The sequence below is a fragment of the Bos indicus x Bos taurus genome, chromosome 7 (assembly GCF_003369695.1).
Source record: "Bos indicus x Bos taurus breed Angus x Brahman F1 hybrid chromosome 7, Bos_hybrid_MaternalHap_v2.0, whole genome shotgun sequence".
In the NCBI taxonomy this organism is placed as follows: domain Eukaryota; kingdom Metazoa; phylum Chordata; class Mammalia; order Artiodactyla; family Bovidae; genus Bos; species Bos indicus x Bos taurus.
The window spans coordinates 8129289-8141636 of NC_040082.1; the positions used below are offsets into that span (position 1 = coordinate 8129289).

Consider the following 12348-nt stretch of genomic DNA (forward strand, 5'->3'; position numbering starts at 1 on the left):
ACTACAGAAGTAATTCCTCTACAAACAAGAATAATTTTCACTCATAATGCAAAGATAAATAACACAGTTTTTAAATGAGCAAAGGATTTGAGTAGATCTTTCTCCAAAGAAGATAAACAAATAGCCAAATAAGCACATAAAAAAATACTCCACATCAATAGTCATCAAGGAAAACAAATGAAAACCACAACAAAATACCATCCCATACCCACTAGGATGGCTATATGTAAAAAATATCAAATGTTGGCAAGAAAGTGGAGAAGCTGAGAACACTTATACAATGGTGATAAGAATGTGAAATGGTATAGCCACCTTGAAAAAAGTCTGATCATTCCTCCTACGTTAAATAAACAGAGTCACTACTTCATCCAGGAATTTCACTCCTAGGTGTATACCTCAGGTGATGAGACACATGCTCACACACACACACAAAATTGTACTCAAATTTTCATAGCAGTGTTATTCATCATAAAAATGGAAAACAATGCAAATTACCATCCATTGATGAATGGATAAACAAACTGTGCTATATTCTTACCATAAAATATTTATTCAGCAATTGAAAAAATGTAGTGCTTGCTACCATGTGGATGGGTCTGGAAAATAGCTTGCTGAGTGAAGGACACTAAACACAAAAGACCACATATTATATTATTTCACTTATATAAACTGTTCACAACAGGCAAGTCCACAGAGACAGAAAATAGGTTAGTCGTTGCCTAGAGCTGAGAGATTAGGGGTGATGGAGAATGGCTGCTCTTGGTTACTTGGTTTTTTTTCGGGGCAACAGAAATATTCTAAAATTATATTGTGATGATAGTTTCACAACTCTGTGAATAGACTAAAAAGCATTTAATTATACACTTTAAATGGGTAAAATGATATGGTATGTGAATTTTGATTCAATCAAAGTGTTGAAAAAAACAAAGTATGTCCATACTGATGGATTCCTTAGGTCCAATATTGTTTTTAAAGTGAGGTTTACTTGGAAGAGAAGATCTGTTACCAAACAATCATACTTTTGATTTCATAGTAGTTTATCACTTCATCTAATCAATCATTTAGCATATGATTCAGTACAAATAGCTCAAACATTTGTCTTTCACTTCTATCACACTCCTTAAAACTCTTTAGCTATAATTCGCTTTTCCTAATCCAGAATCTGCCTGCAGTGCAGGAGACCGGGGTTCAGTCCTTGGGTCGGGAAGATCCCCTGGAGAAGGAAATGGCAACCCATTGCAGTATTCTTGTCTGAAGAATCCCATGGACACAGGAGCCTGGTGGGCTGCAGTCCATGGGATGGCAAAGAGTCGGGCACAACTGAGCGACTAACACTTGTGACTTCACTAATCCAGCTTTAGTCACATTTCTTCCATCCTTGTTCGTCTTGACCTTGTGAATAGACAAGGATTTAGAACCATACTATTATTATGGTTACTTTTGTGGTGTCACCATAGCACTGTTGACCATTTTCTCCATCTTGAAATCTTTCCTTTGCCTTCACCAATCTTTTCCAATAAATTTTTATTGGAGTATAGCTGCTTTACAATGTTGTGTTAGTTTCTGCTGTACAGCAAAGTGAAGCAGCTGTACATATACCTACATCCCCTCTTTTTTTCATTTCCTTCCCATGTAGGTCACCACCGATCACTGAGTAGAGTTCCCTGTGCTATACATAAGGTTCTCATTAGTCACCTACTTTATACTTAGTACCAGCAGGGTGTATATGTCGATCCCAATCTCCCAATTCATCCTACCCCCCATCCCCCTTCGTGGCATCCATACGCTTGTTCTCTGCACCTTCACTGATCTTATACTCTTGCCTGCACACTCCCTAGGACCTCTCTGCCTTTTCTTTATGTTCCTCTTTAGCTGCCCATTTCCTCTCTCTCCTTAAAGGGAATTATGATTATTTTTCAAGATCTTATTCTCAGTGCTCTGTATTTCTCTCCTTACATTTTTCCCTTTCATTCTAAATTCCGAATCCATTTCTCAGGCCAACTTCATATCCTAGATCTCAAAGATCTTTTATATCTGGCCCAATGAACATTTTCAATGTTTTCTCTTCCTTGGTTATCTCAGTATATTTAGTCAATGTTTTTAATGCCCCAACCATGTGCAAGAGATTATACTAGCCATGGGAAATGCCTAAATCAATAAATAAGAAATTTTACTTGCTCATGAGATGCTTACGGTCTAAGAGGGATGGAAAGGCATCTGGCCCTACTCATGCGAATGAGTGCCTTGAGGTAATTTAGGTCCTATGGCAGCATTTTATACCTTCTATTCATTTCTAGTTCCTGTTTCCAGATTCTGTATTGATTCTTATAATAATATCTTTGCTGTAAAGCTTAACTTAATCCCTCCTTATTCTAAATTAATCTTCTGAAAACCATCGTGTATCTATTTTTCTGCTCACAAACTTCCAGTGGCTCTCTTGTTTAAGGACCACCAAGCACAAATTTGTCATCTTCACATTCAAGACACTTTATATACTGGCTGTCTTTTCATCCTTATCTTCCAGGCTCACTGTATCCATCCACAGCATCTGCTCCAGTGGATCTGAATCACCACCTTTTGGCACGTGTTTAAGACATTCTGCTTGTGTACCTTTGCTCAGAAGATTTTCTTTCTTGGCTGGCTTGCTGATTCAAGTTATGACATTAATGGTTTAAGACAATAAAAGATCATTAGTCACTCAGGCTGATAGTCTCATGTGGAAGTTCCTGGTTGGAAGATGGCTTTTGTCCCGCATAATGTTTTGAGATCCAGGTTTATTTTTTCTTTAGTGTCTCACACCATAGGACCTTGAAGTCAGGAAGATGGGTGGAGAACGTGGAGCGTGGCCCTTGGGATGTTTTTATGAGCCACACCTAAAAGTAGTATACATGGCTTCTCTCCAACTCCAAGGTCTGAAACTCAATTATATTGCCTCCAAAACTGCAAAAAAGTCAGAGAAAAGCTTTCCATATATGAGCCCAGATGGAAAAGGAACTGGGTCTGTGAACACCAAGCAGTCTTTGTCACCCTGCCTTCCCCATTACTCCCCACTATGGAGAATCTATTCATCAAGGTCAGACCAAATTCCACCTCTCTGGAAAGCATTTCTTAACCACTCCAAATGGGAGTAAGAATTCTCTTTTCTGAAGTTTTACAATGCCTATTATATTCATGTTTTTTATACTTGCCATTCAAATATTATAGCATTTCTTTTTGATTATGCATGTGTTTTCTTCTCCAATGGAATTTTAAGCTCCTTCAAGGTATAATTTTTAGGTTTTTCATTCATTTAATATGTATTTATTGGATAAGTACTGTATAAAGATATAATATTTAGTAGCATATGAAGTAAAAAATTGATAAGAAATTGCTTCTGGATCTATATCATCATTCTGGAATTTGACTCAGAAGGCATTGCTTTAATCAAGTCCTTTAGGACAGTGGAAGAAATCTTTTCAAATGATCATACCATGAGATGTCAATTCATCACAAGGATGATATTATGTAAATAAATAGATATATGAAATATTACTCTTCACTTAGCCTTCCTACATTGATTGACCATTGCCTATTCACGCAGAAAAGATCTTCCCTACTATACTAAACAGACTTAAACAACTACACTCATTATTAAAAATATCCAAAACCATGTGAGCTCACTAACTGAGTCACACTTCAAGATTAAAAGTATTTGAGGAGGTTTATGACATCCTATATATGACAGCCTAATATTGTTGTATAATTATTCTGCAAGACCATAAACACGCACCCAGCACTAGGATCTAAGCAAGAGAAAATGGGTTTAAACTGAAATGAAAAAGAAAAAACAGATTTAAACTGCTGCAGAAAGACTCTTGGTCAAATACATAGGAGATCTTACTTAAAATGAATTAACTCTGAAATGATTTATTACACCCTTTTTGACTCCTAGAGAATATTAGGTATGTTACAGTAAACGTGGATGCCTAAAAACCAAGGGGTAAACTAAACAGCCTCTGGAGAGATCCTACCTTCCAAAAGTTAAATCTTAACGTTTGAGGCTATTTTTGGCTTCCTTTCTGAGATGGCTCGGAAAGGAGCCTACACCATGAAAAGGAAAAGCAGCTCTTTATCTCTTTTTTCTCTGACTACTTCAAGATCTGTTTTTGCCACCACTTCATAAGTATTTCAATTACTTGTTCCCTCAACAATCCTGCAGAGAAGCTCTGCCCCTATCCCCCTTTTTACAGATGAAGATATTGAGGTTAAGTGATTTTCTCAGGGTTACAAAGAGACCTAGCAGCAATGAAGGAATGAGAACTAGCAGTTCAACCTGCCGGTGGATGAATAGATTGAGTTTCTGAGCAGCCTGGCTATTATGTTGCAAAGAGGCCACGCAGACGCCTGGGTGGACGTGTAAAGACACCACGCACTAGAAATGAAAGGAGGCTGCGAGGACAGGCTTTTCCTTCTTATTAATGACACCGGCGATTGTCTAGAGTTGGAAAGAAAGGCCCGTTAGAGAAAGAGCCTTTTAAAAAGAGGCCAGGCAGCGGGGGCACTCAGTTTGGGACCCCTCCTCAATGAAACCCTCGTTGTCCCTACTTGCAGACAGCGCCGCCGAGGAAGCCGGGCTCCAGGTCGGGGACGTGGTGCTGGCCGTCAACGGCACGGAGGTCACCAGTGTGGAGCACGCAGAAGCCGTGCACCTTGCAAGGAAAGGTAGGTGGTCTGCAGGGTCCAGGGTGACTCTGATGAGGCAGCGATCTAAAACACAGCAGGGAATACCAACATGAGGAGGAGGAAACCCGCAGAATGGGCACGACTTCACTTCTCTCCTGAGACTACCATTACTGCCTTGTCATCAACATGATCTCTCAGAGAAGCTGAATCACATGTCTGTCCCATGTTCCTTCCATATTGATGGAGAGCCACAAAGGTGAAATCAGCAAATGGGAGCGAGAAAAATGTGCTCTGTTTATTACCGATATATCTTCTTAAACTCCTTGCCATGAAAAATACCACTGCCAGAATTCATTTACTGGGTCTCTTTTTTTCTTCCTTTTCTTCTTTTCTGTAATTCCATCAGTTTTTAGGATTAAAAAGCCTCAGGGTTTTCATGTTATAAAAGAGAGAGAAGGAAATAAAGAAATTATAAACCTAAAGCTCCGACAGGTTCTACTTGAGGCCTGCCTTTAAAGCAATCTGACACAGATGCACCCACCAAGAGAGCAATAGTAACACAAACCCTTCACCCCTGTATCCACTCACCTTAAACTTTTGGGAAAGGTTAATACCATCTTCGTCTCTGCAAAACAAGTTACTTTCTTTAGCACCGTTTTACAAACCCTCATCTCCCCAGAGACCTAAAAATATACAGGTGATAACTGCTGTGTTCCATCATGAGATTATTCGGTGAGGTGTCCTATTCCCAGCTTCCCAAAGGCAGCGTGTGTACCTCTGTGGCCCCGAAGTATACTATCAGGCCATGAGGTATTAAAATGTGTGCATTTGGAACAGGACACGTGTGCTAGAAGTATAACTTATCGCTGAGCAATAACTATCTCTTGACATACATTTCTCATGATGCCATCACGCTTGGGGGTAAGTGACAGCAACAGACTTCACTAGTGCAGACCAGCACCAGAAAATTGCCACCAAATGCTGCGTCCAGACAAGCACGCTGAAGCTTTTGGGGTAGAATTTAGCTTAAAGTGTTTGGCTGTCTGTCGAGTACTTGCTGCACCAGGAATCCAAGGACACTGTCGACATGTGCAGCAACTCCTTCCGAGCCCTGCGCATCTCTATCCTTGTGCGGCACACAGTAGGAGCTGGGGCAACGTGGCAGTGATTATACTAATGAGTTGACGGGCTCTCATTCAGTAAGGGAGGCGTACTAATCCTTGCTGCTGCATCTAGCTGTTCCCACGGTTCTTTCTCACAAATCAATTTTCCAATTTTTGAGTTAAATAAAACTGAACTATAGTAATATTTCCGCTCTTAGTACTTCTTCTATTTTTCCCCAAGAAGCTTAATGTTCTTTATACCTCTGAAGCATTCAGCCTCAGTTAATGGAAGACAGAAAACATCTCTAAAATTTGAATGGGGTTTTGGGGGCTCTCTAAAAGTTGATGGATTAACATAGATACTGGGGAAAGAGCATTGAGCTGTCCTGGGCAGTTAGTGGTAGGCTGGTTTTACCCGCTCTTATGAGCTGAGTTCCACCACTCCTTGCTTGCCAGCGTGGACTTCTATCCTAAGACCCTGACCCTAGGGAACCTCAGTGTGTCTTTGCCAGTCCTTCTCAGATCCAACAGTGGAGATGCCTTGGAAGCAGAAAGGTGAATTCGAGATCTGAGATGCTAAAGTGAGAACAGTGTAAGTCTTTTAGGGAAAGGAGATCGTTTGGAGGGGTAGGAATCATAGCCAATAGCAAAAGACACACCTGAAGACACATAGGGAATGGCTGAGGGACCACCTCATAGTGTTCCTCTCCCCATGTGGCCCTCGGGGGCCATTTCCCCACCCTGCTCCACTGAAAGCCTGATGGATGGAGCACCCATTGTGGGCAGTCAGTGCGGCCCTTGAGACCGAGCTTGATTAGGAAGCTGATCATTCCGTCCTCAGGCGTAATCTTCTGCACATCTCTAAGGCTACCAGCTTTTAATGGAGAAATAATACAAATTTAAAAGATGCAAATAAAATGAAGAGAAAAAAAGGAAAAACAAAGCTTTAAAAATAAAGACTACTTTGAACACTGGATAATAAATTTAAAAACTAGATAAACAACATTGTTCAAAAGCATTTAAAGAGCCAACATTAGTGCAAGAATAAACAGAAAATCTGTGTAGACTATTATAAAATATTTATAGAATAAGATAAGAGACCACCTCTCCTTTCCCCCATTACCATCCCCACTCCATGCCCCACTCAGAAGCCCAGGATACCACTTTCATAACTATCCAACTTTCAAAGAACAAATAATCCCTATTCTATAGAGTTTTTTCCAGAAAATAAGTAAGAGTGAATGCGTGTCAGCTCATTTTATGAATCTACTAAAACTTTGATTCCAGAACTAGAATAGCATAGTATGAAAAACAAAATCATATGTTAATTTTATTTATGAGTGTATAGATACACAAATCCTAAGGGGAAAAAATAGTAAATGCCTGAATCAAACTATTTATTAAAATTATACATAATACATCATAATCAAGTAGGATATGTATGTGTCTTAGTCACTTAATCCTGTCCGACTCTCTGTGATCCCATGGACTATAGCCTGTCATGCTCCTGCAGCCGTGGAATTCTCCAGGCAAGAGTACTCCAGGTAGTAATGGCAAAGGAAGGGAAAAAACAGCAGTACCGAGAGGCAGTGGGGCTATGGGAAGGATACACATGACCATGAAACTAAAAAAAAGAAGAAGACAAAGGGGAAGAAATAACAGGAATAATTTAATTTTTATATAGTACTTTACAAGTTCAATTTTCTTAGCAAGCCCTATAAATTGGTCAAAGTATTTTTGGAGTATATGGAATCTGAAACAAGCTTTTGGAGGTTCTCTTTGGGAGAGGAAGTCACCAACTTGTCCAAAGAAAGTAAGAATTGTGAAACAAATCACTGAGCTTTTTGTTATGTTCATATGAAACACAGAGGTCTTGAAATATATACTTACCAGGTGCCTATTAACAGTGTGTTTAAAAACTTAATGTTTACACTTGACTCTTGTGTCTGTCTGTATAAGCTTCTTAAAAGTCTATCTGGTATCTTTTTGATTGCTATATATCTCTGCACAGTTTCACTCCCAAGTATGTGAAACTTTGGTAAAATCCTATCATATTACTGATTGCTACATTGCTGGTTTAGATACAGAAACATCAAGTAACTTTTCTCAGGACCTTAAATCCAAAATCTAACTGTATGCCAGACTCACCTGAGACACTCTTAAATACAGAATTCATGGTGGTGGCCTGCATGTTTGTAATTTTAATCAGGTCTCCCCGGCGTTTCTTTCACAGCCAGCCCAGCATCCGTATACAGCATCTTAGAAGCATGGCCAAAATCTTAAAGATGTAGATTAAATACCTATTGTGTTAGCTTCTGGTGCAGGTGTTATCATATCTTCCTAGCCCAGCATCAGAAAGAGGATCCACTGTATGTTATAAGGTCAATTTTTCAGTAGTTCCATTGAAATAATAATTCCATTCAATAAGAATAGACTAACATCGGAAAGAGATGGGAATACCAGAGCACCTGTCCTACCTCTTGAGAAACCTATATGCAGGTCAGGAAGCAACAGTTAGGACTGGACATGGAACAACAGACTGGTTCCAAATAGGACAAGGTGTACATCAAGGCTGTATATTGTCACCCTGCTTATTTAACTTATATGCAGAGTATATCATGAGAAACGCTGGGCTGGAAAAAGCACAAGCTGGAATCAGGATTGCCGGGAGAAATATCAATAACCTCAGATATGCAGATGACACCACCCTTATGGCAGAAAGTGAAGAGGAACTCAAAAGCTTCCTGATGAAAGTGAAAGAGGAGAGTGAAAAAGTTGGCTTAAAGCTCAACATTCAGAAAACTAAGATCATGGCACCTGGTCCCATCAGTTCCTGGGAAATAGATGGGGAAACAGTGGAAGCAGTGTCAGACTTTATTTTTGGGGCTCCAAAATCACTGCAGATGGTGACTGCAGCCATGAAATTAAAAGATGCTTACTCCTTGGAAGGAAAGTTATGACCAACCTACATAGTATATTCAAAAGCGGAGACATTACTTTGCCAACAAAGGTCCGCTTAGGCAAGGCTATGGCTTTTCCGGTGGTCATGTATGGATGTGAGAGTTGGACTGTGAAGAAAGCTGAGTGCCAAAGAATTGATGCTTTTGAACTGTGGTATTGGAGAAGACCCTTGAGAGTCCCTTGGACTGCAAGGAGATCCAACCAGTCCATTCTGAAGGAGATCAGTCGTGGGTGTTCCTTGGAAGGAATGATGCTAAAGCGGAAACTCCAATACTTTGGCCACCTCATGTGAAGAGCTGACTCATTGGAAAAGACTCTGATGCTAGGAGGGGTTGGGGGCAGGAAGAGAAGGGGACGACAGAGGATGAGATGGCTGGATGGCATCACCGACTTGATGTACATGAGTTTGAGAGAACTCCGGGAGTTGGTGATGGACAAGGAGGCCTGGCGTGCTGCAATTCATGGGGTCGCAAAGAGTTGGACACTACTGAACGACTGAACTGAACTGAACTGAACATGTTAGTTTATGTTATATATTATAAAATAGGGAATAATAAAAGTAATCAAATAGCAATTCTATTTAGAAATACTTATCACACACACCACAGTTTGATCGATGGGAATACCAAAGCCAGAGATTTAAGAAAGCATTCAGTATCACACTGGGAATGACAAGAGCTCCATGGGAATTTTTCTTACATTAGGTCCCTCTTACTTTCTGGTTTGGGCTTTTATAGGGCTTGGTTCCTTAGTCAAATGCAGGATTTAATCATCAGAATGCTGATTGAAAAGTGAAAAGTGCAAACTGAAAAGTGCTGAAAAGAAACAGAGGAAGGGAAAAACACCGATGCTTAGTTGACCTGGAAGTCCTTCGGATGCACGAGGGCTCCTCTGTGTCCTGACAGCAGGCTGGACTCAAAGCGGGCACGGAAGAGCTGGAGCTGGGACCTGCGGGGTGAAGGCAGTGCCAGCCCCCTGCGCCTGCCCTCGGGGACCTGGCTTGTCTTGCACGTCGCTGCTCCACGCCTGCGCGGGTGGTGGGGCTTGTCTGACAGCAGAGGTGTGACTCCGACGCCGTTTAAGAATGGTGGCATAAGGAGAAGACAGTGATCTGAGGAGGAAGTGTGAATTAGAAAAAGAAACCCTTTTTCTCACTCCTGTAGCTGCAAATAACCTCACCCACGACTCCTTACTTCCAAAACCCTCTAGGCCAAAGTGCTAGGGAAGGAGAGTTTTCTGGAGAGCACTTTCTTTTTCAGGACGTCGTCATCAAAGAGCTGAGTGTGCTGAAGGCAAGGATTTTCAAACTTTCGCATCTCAGGAAACAAAGCGTTCTCTTCCCGCTTTCACCTCCCTCCCGACACCCTTCCTCCCGCTCACACTCAAAAAGCGGGAAAGATTTCTGGGGTGTCCAGTGGAGGAGGGTGAGGGCTGTGTGTTCCATTTCACCAGGGCGGGACGGACCTAGAGAAAGAAGTAATTGGCCGGTGGGGAGAGGTGGGGCGGGGAGGGGGGTGGATAGATTGCAGCATCTGCCCCTGCATCGATCGCTGGGGCTGATCCAGCTGGCCTGGCCAGTGTCCCCTCCTCTCTCACGTGTGTGTCCCTCCTGGAGCCGCGCGCTTGTCGAAGAGGAGGACCGTCCCCGATAGGCAGGATCAGTCTCCGCATCAAGGGTGTATGAGTGGCTGCGGGCCCCTGCTGCTGCTGCTGCTGCTAAGTCACTTCAGTCATGTCTGTCTCTTAGCGACCCCATGGACTGTAGCCCACCAGGCTCCTCTGTCCCTGGGATTCTCCAGACAAGAATAATGCAGTGGGTTGCCATTTCCTTCTCCAATGCATGAAAGTGAAAAGTGAAAGGGAAGTCCTTCAGTCGTGTCCGACTCTTAGGGACCCTATGGACTGCAGCCTACCAGGCTCCTCCGTCCATGGGATTCTCCAGGCAAGAACAGTGGAGTGGGTTGCATGCCCTCTGCAGGGGGATCTTCCCAATCCAGGGATTGAACCCAGGTGTCCCGCATTGCAGGTGGATTCTTTACCATCTGAGCCAGCAGGGAAGCCCAAGAATACTGGAGTGGGTTGCCATGTCCTTCTCCAGTGCGCCACTGCTAGAATCTCCAAACAAGCTCTCAAGCAGTAATGGCAGGGGTGAGGAGGGGGGTGGAACTCATGATTCTGTTGTTGCAAAGTACTGGGGGTGAAAATGAACACATCCAGGGGAAATGAAATCAGAGTCAAGGAAAGGCAGAAGCGTGCTGGTTGCTGACAGACTGTGCTCATGAACAGAGCCTCTCAGCAGCCGAGACTTTGTCAGGACTCGCCACTTCAACTGTGGTCCAGCTTTATCAGAGGGCTTCTGACAAATCCGGAATCCCAGGCCTCATCCCAGGCCTACCGAATGGGGATATGCACTTAAGAAACCCACTGGGTGACTTGTGTGTGCACTTAGCTTCAGAAGCTCTGAACTCGGACACTGACATGTTTCAGGCATCCAGTAAATTAATAAAGAAATAATAGCAGAACCAGAAGTGTTTAATTCTTTGTACTGAACATTTTTTTACTTTTGCAAGAATACTGGAATGGGTTGCCATTTCCTCCTCCAGAAATGCTCTTCAAGGGGATCCAGCCAGTCCATCCTAAAGGAAATCGATCCTGAATATTCATTGGAAGGACTGATGCTGAAGCTGAAACTCCAATACTTTGGCCACCTGATGCAAAGAACTGACTCACTGGAAAAGACCCAGATGCTGGGAAAGATGGAAGGTGGGAGGAGAAGGGGACAACAGAGGATGAGATGGTTGAATGGCATCACGACTCAATGGACATGAGTTTGAGCAAGCTCCAGGAGATGGTGATGGACAGGGAGGCCTGGCATGCTGCAGTCCACGGGGTTGCAAAGTGTCGGACACAACTTAGCGACTGAACAACAAACCTAATATTTAATTATTTTAACATACACATTAAAATGACTGTGTATGAATAATCAAATGTGAAGATAACATCAAAAGTCTAATGTCTCTGTAAATGTCAGGTCCAGGTCCTCCTGGCCCAGTATGGACCTGCAAAGAGTATAACATCACCACCACCTAACAGCTGTTTGGAACTCAGTAACTCCCCAAACATCAGACACATGTCCTAACTGTGAACATGAAATACTTTGCTTCTAATATAATGACACCATGGTGCGGCAGGACCATCTGTAGCCCTGCCCCAGAGAGAATTTTCTGGTGCACCAAGTTATGTTTTGGGCCAGCTGAAACTCAAGTTTAGCTTGATTGGTATCAGAGAAACCCATATGCAGTCTTTGTAAGCAAGAGGAAAATGACCTCGAGGGGCGGCCCGCTGTGGCAGCACATAAATAAGTTGGCAGATGTATCAGCTATGCATATTAGTCCAGGAGTACAGTTCTTTGGGGACTAGAGTCCAAAGACAAAGACATTTGTGGGTTGCTGGTCAATCTGGAGCATTTCTTCTAATTTTTCTGGATGTGTTTTTGACAGGAGCTTAAGGGCAGTTCAATAAATTAAAATGTATTTACATGGCAATGAAGAATTTTCTTGACACGCAGAGTTATTTAATTACCAAGGTGCTTTGCGTGCTGCTAAAGTTAAGACTGTGTCAG

The 12348-nt window shown here is 42.2% G+C and overlaps 1 protein-coding gene across 1 annotated transcript in view; it reads left to right on the forward strand.

Annotated features, from left to right (window-relative positions):
* LOC113894958 overlaps positions 1-12348 on the forward strand; it is a 126769-nt gene that overhangs the window by 49960 nt on the left and 64461 nt on the right. The window contains exon 7 of the mRNA XM_027545486.1: positions 4591-4701. Within this exon, the coding sequence (XP_027401287.1) occupies positions 4591-4701 (111 nt within the window). The remainder of the gene's footprint in view (positions 1-4590; positions 4702-12348) is intronic.